The sequence below is a fragment of the Cyprinus carpio genome, chromosome B9 (assembly GCF_018340385.1).
Source record: "Cyprinus carpio isolate SPL01 chromosome B9, ASM1834038v1, whole genome shotgun sequence".
NCBI lineage: Eukaryota > Metazoa > Chordata > Actinopteri > Cypriniformes > Cyprinidae > Cyprinus > Cyprinus carpio.
Window position 1 is genome coordinate 27,790,980 of NC_056605.1, and position 13,100 is coordinate 27,804,079.

Consider the following 13,100-nt stretch of genomic DNA (forward strand, 5'->3'; position numbering starts at 1 on the left):
AAATATTGTCTCTCGCATCTCCTTTTACACTAGCGCTCGGTTTATTAGCTTAACCATGCCACACTTCCCAGGGTGCCAGGTTTATGAATATTCAAACACGCTGCTTTCTGACATGAGCGACATTGTTTGCATATTTTCTGCTTGTCGACCCAAAGAGTGAATTCAGCAGAACTGGACTAGAATTAGCCGCTTTAATGGTTGTTTATTTGATTGCTTCTTAGCAAGCAGAGTGACGTTTTGGCCAATTCTCTCACTTTAAAAATCATTAATAAACAAGTTTCACTCTACATGTTTTTTTCCCCCGTTGGATATTCTGATAATTTGGAAATATAAAACAGATTATGACTTTAAAACAGTAGTTTCATTGCATATTATATACACTACCATTCAAAAAATTAGGGTCGGGTTTTGGAAGAAGACTCTTCTGCTCACCAAGGCTGCATTTATTTGATTAAAAATACAGTAAAAATTGTAAATTTGTGAAATATTATTACTTTTCACAGTAACTGTTTTCTATTTAAATATACTTGAAAATAAATTTTATTCTTGAGATGGCAAAGCTGAATTTTCAGAGGTATTCAGTGTCACGTGATTCTTTAGAAATTATCCGAATGTGCTGATTTGCTGCTCAAGAAACATTTCTCATTATTATCAATGTTGAAATCATTGTGTTGCTTAATATTTTGGTGGAAACTGTGATGCCTCTTTATTTTGAGGATTCTTTGATAAACCCCTGAGATGGTAAAATCGTCTCTCTCGTCTCCTTTCACACTTGCCCTTGGTTTATTATCACTTCCGAGGGTGCCAGATTTCTGAATATTCAAACATGCTCCTTTGTGACATACTGTAGGCAACATTGATTGCATATTTCTTGCGATATGTCTAAAGAGTCAATTCAGCAGCGCTGGACTCGAATTAGCTGCTCTACAGGTTGTTTATTTGACTGCCTCTTAGCGATCAGGGAGATGTTTTTGTTTATGCTGGTCAATCCACTGGAGATATCTTGCTCTAACATGCCCCTGTATATTTGGACAGACATCTGACCCTTGTCTCTTCTAAGAGCTGCTAATCTCTGTCGTGACTACTGTAAGCTGCTCTCCTCCCTGTTGCCCTCGCCTGGACAGAGGGAGCAGTGCTCAAAACACAGGCCCTCACCACAAAAATATATATATATTATTTTAAAATATATTCAACATCGTGCTTATTTTTGTTACATCTCTCGGTACTTATTTAAATCAATAAATAATGAACAAAGTGTACCTTATCAATGCATGTAATTGGCGCCTATGTATATAATTATCACTTTGAATCTAATCAATCCAGATTGATATATATATATATATATATATATATATATATATATATATATACTTGTTGAAATACATTGTGTTAAGATTAAAAAAAAAAAAGTATTTGAAAGTCTCTTATGCTTACCAAGAGTGCATTTATTTACTCAAAACACAGCAAAAACAATAATATTGTGAAATATATTTTATATATTTAAAAATGTAATTTATTCCTGTTATTAATTATTTTTTTTTTTTTTTTTTTTGCATCGTTACTCCAGCATTCAGTGTTATGTTGATTTGCTGTTCAAGAAACTATTATCAATGTTAAAAATAGATTTTGGTTAAAACCCTATTTAAGATTAGATTCTTTGAATGGCAGTGTGTCTATCTTCTGTGCATGTCTCTATTTTGCATCTTTTAAAACACTTTTTTTTCATAAAAAATGTATTATCAGCACAACAATGTGAGTGAAAAGAAATGAACATGAATTTCTTGAGCTTCAATGAAAGCATATCTGAATGTCAGTACAAAAAGTCACTTATTTGAAATTAAAATATTTATAAACATAAATGTATTTAAAGATATAAAAATATTTATTATATAACGTGTTCCATTAATTTTCTTAATATTTAACCTAAAAAAATAAAAATAAAATAATAATAAATTCAGAACTTTCCTGGAAAATCTGAAAAGATCCCTATTATATTGTAGCTTTAAAGCAGGTATATTCAGCACAAAGATGATCATTTAAAATTATATATATATAGTTTAGATATATTCTCAGAGTCTGACGCTAAAGTTCTGTGCTCCAGGCAAACTGACGGGAACTGATGTTTGTGACAATAAACCACAGGCTTTAAACACACTGTGGGACATCTGAGCATCCCAGCCCTGCTCTCCCCACAAACAATTCATCTCCACCAGTTTTTCATAGAACAGTTCTTGTGGTGCACTGCTGTTTGCTATGTAACAGATTTACAGAAAGTCCCTGTCGCCCAAGAGCACACCACAGAATTACAGTGTAAAATGATGAGAAAAGCTCAGCGTTCACCACCACACACACCATTAGCCCCTGCACAATGTGACAGGAACTCCTACAGCGGTCACATTAACATGGACCCGGACTTCCTACTGAAATGAATGAGGTTTAACAACGCCAGATATTCGGACTCCTGTTCTGTTGATTAAAAAGCATTTCACATTGAGTAAAATGCAGAGGATAAACTACAGGAGCATTCTGTAGACAACGCATGATGGTGAATGCTTGAGCATTGATTTCCCTGTAGACGTTTTTCACATGTGCTGTGCAGATTTTGAGTGGAAATCTCTAGTAATATCTTAAAATGAACATTAAAGAATGATGAAATTAGCCAAATATTTAGACAAACACTATGAATGACTTTGTGAATGCAGATATCTGTACATGCTTATATCAGTATGGATATTCAATATATAATTTAGTTAATAACAATAATACTAATAATAAATAAAATAATTAACCCACAAATTTTCTAACAATAAGTGACGTGACTCTGCATTTAACCCATCCAATGTGCACACACACAGCAGTGAACACACACACACACACACACACACACACACACACACGCACATGCACTACAAGTTATGACAGTGTATAATAAATCTAAAATGGGGATCAAAGAATATAAAAGAATGATGTCATATGAGGGCAGAAAATGACCTCACCTAAGTAAGTGATCTTAATAGAAAATATGGCATTAAATCACTAAAATGATTCTACTGTTATTATTGGAGCCCCGTTTCCTGATTGCATTATGTAAATCCATTCCGTGAAAGAATGTGCTCGGAAATAAAAACAAGACATTGTGGTATTCAAAAACAAGGAACTTTATAGTTGATGTCAAAGACAAACGTTAGAGCAAAGGTCCCAAGAAAAGTTCTATTGTAACAATGGAAAAAAAAAAAGTGACAAAAATAATATGCATTTCTTACATTTTGTAAACCTAGAACTGTTCTCGAGCCACAGTGGTCACAGGTATTACTGGCTGATAAGTGTTTTTTTTTTTTTTTTTTTTTTTCCTTTTAGACAAACTGAAGATATATCTGACAAGCATCTGGAAAAAGCCCTTTGATGATTCCAGATGTTTCTAAAGGAACGATCCTAATCTTTTTCTAGTCTTCCTCCAGGCCCAAAACTACATCCCGAGGAAGAGTAGAAAAAACAGAAAAGAAACGAAAGCAAAAGAAGTCTCACAGACAGTCTAACATGTGGCATAGTGTGTAGTTCACCTAAAACAATGCTCTACATAAATACAATAAAGTCTATAGTCTGTATGTCACAAGTGCTAGATAACTTTCTTGTTGTTGTTGTAAAATATTCAAAAGTCATTTTTCTTTCATTCCATTTTTAAACAAGTAAAAAGCACATCCGTCGGACACCAAGAGCATCAATCTGTGTACTGACCAGAAACAGAGGAGGAAAGAAGAGCTTCCATCCCATGCGTTCTCCAAAGCCTCAACCCTCCCGTGTTCCTCCTTTGTGCAAATATGTTACAAGGACAGAAAGGCATGCTGACGCACAAACCATGCAGAAATCTACAGCTGTGAAGGAAAGAGAATGAAAAAAACTTCACCCTGGCCTGGAAATAAACAACTGGCCAGACCTCATGGCAAATTAGCAGGAATGACATGAAAGGTATCAAAAAAAAAAAAAAAAAAAAAAAAAAAAAAAAATGGAATGCAGTTTTTTTTCTTTTATACAAAACAAGAGCAAAGAAAATGACTATCCGGATGAACCGGGATAGAAGTGTCCCTTTGACAAGACTGTATTGATAGACTGCCATTAGAATTATTGCAGAGTGGTTTGTAGTGATGTTTCGTTATTATGAGACTCTTTGGGAATGTCGCTTTACTTTTCCGGGACACTTTCAAATCAGTGTCAGCCTTCGCACTTCATTCTTGAAAGTAATTCAGATGAGATTTGATGGGCTTGGTCTGGATATGATACTGCAAAAATGTCCAAAATAGATCATGCTTGGTAAGAGTAACAAGATTTTACAAAACAGAAAAAAACCCAGAGAACGATCGCTGATATTGTTACCGCAAAATGAAACACTAACAATCTCACAATATCATGTCCAGGTTGCGTTTCACCCCAAAAATCAAAAGAAGGTAAATAAGAAATTATATTTTGCATAAAGAAACTGAAGCTTATTTTGGGGATTTCTTGCATTATGAAATTATTTTTATGATAATTCTCACCCACCATAATTTAAAAAGACGTTTTACTTTTCAGTTTGTTTCAGAATGTTAATTCTCATAAACATGAACATTTTAAAATTTAAATAATTTTATTACTTCATATTTAATGCATGTTTTACAAGAAAAAACTATTTCAGTTTTTCTACTTCAAAATTTCATTTTTATGTGTTACTTGATACTTTGTAATTATTTGCAAAATTTACTAGCAATTTCTGAGAGATAATTGTTTCTACACAATTTCTTTTTTTTCTTTTTAAGCGTGTATAATTTCTGCACCTTCAAATAATGATTATTTTTGAACACTTATTTTGGAAACTTCCATGTCTGCCATTGGTCAAACAAAGACAGCCACACCCCCAAACTCACATCATTGGTTGATCCTGTTTTGCTTTGTTGGCCTCATTTTTTTTTTTTTTAAAAGCAAAATGCAATTTCTTATGTCTTTTTCTGGGTGAAATATGACCTGGACATGTTGTTGACAGGCTTATGTAATTCAAACCCATTTAAAATAACGCTAAAATAACTAAAATCCATCTTGGATGTACCCCACAGAAGGATCACTGTGATGTCAGCTTCTCTAGTTGGTCTATCCAAATGGACTTTTACCAAAGGAATTGTACAGTGTTTTTGTTTTAGAGTTTAAAGAGCAATCTGAAGCCTGGAACCACGAAGATCCGTTTGATCAAGAGTTTACGGTGCCAGAGTAATGCTACTGCGAATGCATGAAACCAATAAACAGTGCCTTCAGTGGAACCAGCGATGGCCGAAGCCAGACCACATACTGAAATATATCACTTTGCAATACTAGTTCTCTTATTGAGTCTGCAATCTTTATAATATATAATATATCTTTAGATCTTTGTAATATAAATCTACTATGAACAGAACGTAGTAAATACAAAATCCCCCCAACCGCATACAAAAAAAAAAACAATACAAAACCAACTAAAAAAAAAAAAAAAACAAGATAAAACCAATTAAAAAAAGACGCAAGCATGTAAAACACATTGTCAACTACATAAAAACTGACAAATGAACAAGTAAATAATCCAAAAAGTACAAAAAACAAAACAAAACAAAAAACAGGACAAACGAGCAAGTAAAACGAACAAGAAAATAACGGGCACCAACCCAAAGTGGAGTAGTCATATGTGACAGGCATATATAAAAATGAAGTCGAGGAACAATGGCAACGGTGAGTCAAATCCCCGCCTTAATGCGTCTCATATTGAACATGACACACAGAAAAAGAATGCCAAAGGTAGTTGCCGAGAGGCTAAACACGAGTCTGTAAAACAAATTATCGCCTCTTCATCAGTCCAGAATCAAAAAGTTCAATGTACAATCAAAGTCAAGCCAAATGATCTACTGTCAGCATGCATAATTGCGTATATACACAGTTCTATGTGCCGCTTCGAAGTGCCGCCGCGGCTCCGAAACTACGTCAATGTCCCATGCAGATTGTCTGAGTATCACAGTCGTCTCAGAGGCATTTTACGATTGTTTTCTGAGTGAAAGCTGGTGGTCCCGCTACTTCCTGGATTGTGTCATGTCATGTGCAGGGGACATGTCCGGTCGGAGCACCCGCCCCTAGCTAAAGGCCCCATAACCCTCCTCGCTCAGGCCTGTCGGCAGGAAACCAGCGCTCATCTCACCAGGGTGGCACGTCTGAAGGCTCAGTGGTACATTTAAAATCGGTAACCCTCTGCTGATAATAACTTCGAAGGTGTCAATAAAATTGACCGTCTGCTGAGTAGAATAATAGTAGTGATACGCTAGTGCCCTTTGATTAACTGTAAAGTAACCGGAATACTAGACATTCATAGCTATATAAAAGTACAACATGACGTGAGAAGGAAAAATAGAAAGTTTGTCTCGAACTACAAATCGTATGACGCGAGGTCATCGCAGCCCTATCTTGGCAGATGGAAAGTAAACTCATGCTTGTCTGCGCTGTTAAACTACGACGGTTGAATTCTTAACTTGGCAGATGGAAAGCTGCATGCTGGCCAACTTTTCGGAGAAGGAGGAGATGCGTATTTGGTCATTAAGAGTTGAAACGAGTCGCTACATTGGCTTGCCGTCTAAAGCGCTGGAGAATTCAATCGAACGTTTTGCCCTTGGATAGCTGGCAACTACCTTAAAGTTTGTTTGTCAGTGACACTTAAAGTCATGTAACGTCCAACACAAGCACAGTAAAAATGAAGAAACAGAAAACGAGTCATAATGCGTGTGAAACATGAAGATATCTGCAGGGAGTTCCTGGTAAACATGCTGAGGGTTTCTCGATTCTTCAGGCCAGCTTTTGACCGTCACGTGTCAAGAAATACCGAGACGGCGAAACATCTTTTGAAAAAGGCACAAACTCGCATTGTCGACTCTCCGTCGGGCTTCCCAGAATCCTTCGATCGCTCTCCCGATCACATCGTCCACCCCTAGAATTCTTCTTCTCCAAGAACAAAATAAAGAAACACAACAGAATCCTTCGATCGCTCTCCCGATCACATCGTCCACCCTCGTGAAGCAGTAACTCGAATTGCGAATGGAATGAGTCAATGTTTTCTCCAAGAATAAAAGAAAGACAGACAAACGAACAGAGAGAGACGACAAATAAAAAATGCAGGCCGTAACAGCCGAAATCAGTCTTATAGTGGCTCTGTAAAATAATGAAAAAGTTCATGTCGAAAGCACCAGCTCTCACATCTAACAATGAAACGTGAGTCTATGTCCTGCTCAAAAGTTAAGTGTCCCTGCGGACAGACCAGGTTACACAGTCCTGGACGTTCTGCCACGGACAGAGACAGACTAACACGGCTGAGACACGTTTGTCGCGCTCTGGGTGTCACAGAGATTTCTTCAAGCCGTTTCAGATCCCGTGCTCAAAGCGCGCACATCGTGGGACAAAAAATGAAACGGATGGAGAGAGCAGAGCGACGTCAGAGGCCTTGAAGAGGCTCTGAGCCGAGAGGGTCACCAAGGCAGTCGATCGGACCTTCTACAATGGAGGTTCCTCTTCCATAGGCTCCTCCTCTGTCCTGTGGGACGACACACACACATAAACAATGTCACACATCAGCAAAACACATTAAAAGTTTCCACATCTTTTCACTAAATGAATATATTTTACATACAAACAAAAATAAACATTATTATTTGTTTCGTTTTGTATTTTGTATCATAAACTATAATAGTTTTTTTTTATTTTGTTTTTTTTTTTTATTTTTCTTTTGTTTTGTATTTGTAATCATAACCTATAATAGTTTTTTTCTCTTTTAATATTAACGTTTCTACGGTTTTATTTTTATTTATATTTAAACTAAAAAAAAAGGTATGATTATGCTAATAAACATATAACCTTCACAAATACAATGAAAATTTATATTCACTATATAATGTTCATGGGAAATTGCAATTTTTGAAATTCCGAGATATTTCCAAAATTTATATTCACTATATAATGTTCATGGGAAATTGCAATTTTTGAAATTCCGAGATATTTCCAGGTTTCCTTGCCTCTGGGAACACCCATGTTCATGTATTCTAGTTTATTTATATACTATTTTAGTATTTATTAATATTTTGAATAAGCTTTTATTTTGATATTATTAGTTTTAAATTTAGTTAAATTGTTTTAGCAATTTTTATATGTTTTTGTCTTTTTTATTAATATGATTATTTTTTAAATATTTAGATTTTTCTTTCTTTTTTAATTTAGCTTTAGTAGTTTTAGCACTTTCTGAACTAATTGAACTTATTTTATTTCAGTTAGCTGCTAAGGCAACATACATTTCTTAGTTTCATATGTTTTCATCCAATATAAACTAATATTTGAATAGTTTTAGTTAACAATAAAATTTCCCATTTTTACTTTATATAGTGACATAATATACAGCCAAGTATGGTGACCCAGAATTCCTGCTCTGCATTTAACCCATCCAAAGTGCACACACACAGCAGTGAACACACACACACACACACACACCACCCTACACACACACACACACCCGGAGCAGTGGGCAGTCATTTATGCGCGTGACGCACCCGCAACCAGGAGCAGTTGGGGGTTCAGTGCCTTGCTCAAGGGCACCTCAGGTCTTGGGTATTGCCATAGCTCTTTCAATATGAACAAAGTACATGTTCATTAACCCCAGAGTCAAACTCTCTAACCACTAGGCCACGACTTCCCCCATGACACAGCACAGGGCATTATATGGTATTCCACTGGCATTATATTTTTCAATATGAACAAAGTACATGTTCATTTCAGAATTAATGCATTACTTCCTGTTTGGTGTCAAATTTGCAGGTGTTTCTGGAGAAGGGTGTAAGACATTAAAAAATGAGTCTGAATATGACCTGAACCAGTTTTGTATGAGTAAAAACAGTATGCAAATTTATGGTAAAAGACAGAAATGGTGCATGGCAGAGTTAAACATAATTTGAGCGTTCTATTTGAGAATTTTGGAAGAAATCAGGAAGGCCAGCAGAATAATGGAATTTAGGATCAAGGGAGAGACAAAAATAATTTTGTTTAAAAAGTTATAAAGACTTCAAAAACATCACAAAGAGTCTTGACAACATAGTGTTTTAAAGACTTCAAAACTGGCACAAAGAGTTTTGAGACCCTCCATAACCAGTGTGCCAAACGCCCAGCCAGAAAACACAGAATATTAAACTAGGAAAACCAACACTTATAATAGGTGTCAACACACTTTCTGCACTTGGCCCCTAATAGGAATAACAGGAAATAATGTGAGTGTGAACCTGTGCTGGGCACATGAATACACATGTGTGTAAGAGTGTGAGTAAGTTACAAAAACCCCAAAAACCTCAAGCACAATTGCTCAATGCTGCCCGAGTGTTTTCAATTAGGACTCTGGCAGACTGTGTCTCTCAGAAGCCTGACGCTGCTGGACGTCTGCCCCGCACATTCAGAGAGTCCTGTCTGCTTATCACCGCTCATGCACACACCTGTCCTGCACCTCTAGAACACTGCTGTCTCATCACACACCCAGAAATACTCACAGGGTCACAGCAACAGACACACTCAGGAGGCATGCTATGAGCAAATATATGCAACTTTCCAGGAATAAGGGACAAAATACAGTCCGAGACTCATTTCTAAGTCATTTTGGAACAAAATGTGAATGAAAGGAGGTGCTTCACCTTAACCAAATTTTGGAAGTCAAACTAAATATAATATATGAATTGTTTTTATTTATTTTTATTCACGTTTAGAAATGCTGAGACCTGTCTGAATAGTTTTAATCTGGCTTTGACTGATTTTCTGCTGCGGTTTTGTCATTTTCTTTGTGTCCTTATTCTTTTGTTTTTTAACTACTCCAATTTTCAGGTAAAATTATAACTATCTTACACACACCCCCACACCACGGGGCCCCCACACACACACACACACACACACACACACCAGGGTTATTTTAGAGTTAACTAAAACTGAAATTGAAACCATAACAAAAACTCCATATATTAAATATAACTCCATATGAAATATAATAAATGATAACTTAAATTAAATATTAAAAACTTATTTCAGCTAAATGCCAGGACAACATTTCACCTTCTTACTTCAGTTTAACTTTATGTACTAAAATAACTAAAACCAAATCAGTAATAAAAATGAATAAAAACTATGTAGCCCTATATAAGAAAAACAAAAACTACTAAAAATGACAAAAACAAATAAAATGATAAAAACTTAAAAACAAAACAAAAAAATGTGGAAAATATAAAAACAGATTCAAAATATTAATGAAAACTAAAATTAATATAATAGAATCTAAACTGAACTATAATAGAATCCTAATTATATTAGGGGTGCACCGATCAAGATCGGCCGATCGTTAATGCGCATCTGGTCAGTAAAACCGGTTCTCTAATCAGCGATAAATTCCATCAGGTGTGTGATTTCACATAGAGCAGCTGTTCTACACAGAGTCCTGTGGATAACTGACCACAGCTGCGCAAATAAACGCTGATAATGAACGTGGATTTGCGCAGCTTGTCACCTGATGGAATTTACGCTGGATTAAGAGAACGGTCTTTAGTGCCGAGATGCGCAGTACATCGGGCCCCCCCCCCCACCCCACCCCCCCCCCCCCCCCCCCCCCCCCCCCAGCCCCCCCTCCGATCTTGCATCGTGGCACCCTCAAAATATATATAATCTCTATATTTATTTTATTAGACTAGTTATATCTGTAATACACAGCTATAACTGCACCTACAACAAAAAACAAGTAAAGGGACCCAATATTTGTGGAATGGAATGTGCCATCTGACAAACACACACAGCTATAACTGCACCTCTTTCCCATGTGCTTGTTGGCCACAGAAAGGGAGGCCATGGCGGTCACCGTCTCTGCCTCTTCAGTTTCACATCTCTGAGCCTCCAGCAGCGAGTATCCCAGAGTCGAGGCAGATCTCTGCAGCGAGCGCCAGTATTTACCTAAGCACAAAACAATGTCAAAGCTCAGCCTTAAACATGACTTAGCAAATTATTTACAAGTGAAGGCCTCATGTAACATGTAAAGACATCACATGCATGCCAGAGTTATGACTACACCGCATATAGTCTGCTTTATACTGCAGAGCATCCTCACCAAAAACTGCTTACTTCAAGAAAGACGACTCCTTATAATTGACATGTAAGCAGCCAATCACAATTCTTACAGGTTGTTCAGGGTACGTTTATCTAAAATAGACTATACTACAATAATTGCTGCAGCAGTTGTGTACAATATGTATCAGGTCATCGGTGAATGAATAAACTGTGAAGATTTGTGTGCACTCACTGTGGACTTCCAGAACTTTCTCCATGGAGTGAATGGCGTTGGGGTTCGGCCGCTGTTGTAGCACGTCTTCAGGAATAGGGTCCAACTGAAAGGAATATCAAAAACGCAAACCTAAACACATAAAAACTAAATACATATAGACTCTAATCTTATACTCTTTCATACTTTTTTCTAGCATTTCTGACTTGCAATTTACTTGCTAACTTGTGAACTCCTAATCCTGACAAGAAAAGTCAAAAGATTGTCAAAAAGATTAAAATAAAATCACAATTACCTTTTTATTTTTTGGTGAAAAATAAAAGCAGAATAGTGAGACAAAGTAAGAATTGAGATATAAACTCGGATTTGCAATGATGTAACCTGGGAGCAAGTGAGAATACTGTGTTTATTTCTCACATTTTTAATTTTTCCTTGAATCGTGAGGCTGTCTCGCAATTCTGAGTTTTTTTCTCAGAATATATATAGCACAAGAATCTAAATATTTAAGAAAGTGTTTCCAAACATTACAAGATTTATTCCAGCAGTTTCCAGATTTCAGTTATTTATCCATCATCACCAAAAGTGAAATATAGTGTAAAGTTACAAAATCACATTTGATGTTTAACACCTATGCAGAGTGGGACTTTTGGAGAACATATACAACAATTGCACATCTTCATTGAGTTGCTTCTGGAAGCACAGCCTGCGAGATATTGTTTTCAGGGACCACCGATGGCAATTTGGCAATAAATGCATTAATATCAAGCTTGAGTTTGCAGTGTAATGGAGGCTCACAGATGTGCTGAATGCTGTGCTTTAAAGATATGCAACAATGCAGGGCTTTGTGCTTTGTTGCAGCGCGTGGGCAACAAAACCTCTTGCTCCGGCAAACCCTCACGACAGCTCAGGGACCAGCGGGGCCACGGCCCAGAGGAAACAGCCAGCATGCGACGCTGCATTCCTGATGTGGAATGATTCCATTTCCCTTTGGCTCTCGGCTGCATTTTTTCACCCCCACGCAAAAAAACTGAAAATCTACGGCCAAGCGTTTCAAATGCAAACATTAAAGATGGGGAAAAGGGCATGCATCCTGTCATTCATCCTTCATAAACCGTTTGCATGAACAAGAACAGAGAAAAACAGGCATGGAAACTGGGTGGAGTGATTTCAAAATATTAGCAAGAGTAGAGAGAGAAAGAGAGATCATTCTCTACTCCTGGCCAAGCTGGAAGCTTTGGTTTAATTAAAACAAATAGGATGAGGCCAGGAACTACAGGAGGCTTTGAAAAACCGTCCGACTGAAGACACAGACTTTAATCTTGCTGTGGCACGACAAACGGACATATCAAACCCCTCTGCATTTCTAAACCAGTCAACCTAGTATTAAAATACTAACAGCACACAATGCATATTTTGCACTTATCTATATATATATATATATATAATACTATATATATATATATATATTATATTAATATATATATAATTATATATATATTATATATATATTATATATATATACTATATATATATATATATATATATATATACAAACATGTAAGTGTGTGTATTTATATACAATAAAAAATAGGAAGCTTGCAAGGAGCAAGTGCAGTAAAGTGTAGCCCAAGATTCAGGGCTGCCACACAGAAAACTCTTACACTGGAAAGAAAGAGCCTTATTCAGTCACTGGTACCCCACACACTGAGCTTTGGGTGAGATCAAACAGATACACCATAAACACAACAGCTCTCCTGCAACACATCCTGAATACTTGGCA

At 36.5% G+C, this 13,100-nt stretch overlaps 1 protein-coding gene across 9 annotated transcripts in view; it reads right to left on the reverse strand.

The window, feature by feature from the left end:
• Positions 1-7,014: 7,014 nt before the first annotated feature.
• Positions 7,015-13,100, reverse strand: part of LOC109096423 (histone deacetylase 4-like) — a 211,662-nt gene continuing 205,576 nt past the window's right edge. For all 9 annotated transcript variants that reach the window (XM_042731796.1, XM_042731793.1, XM_042731795.1 and 6 more), the window contains 3 exons: positions 11,342-11,426; positions 10,854-10,995; positions 7,015-7,567 (listed from right to left, as the gene is read on the reverse strand). In XM_042731796.1, the coding sequence (XP_042587730.1) occupies positions 7,528-7,567; positions 10,854-10,995; positions 11,342-11,426 (267 nt within the window). In that variant the 3' untranslated portion in view covers positions 7,015-7,527. The remainder of the gene's footprint in view (positions 7,568-10,853; positions 10,996-11,341; positions 11,427-13,100) is intronic.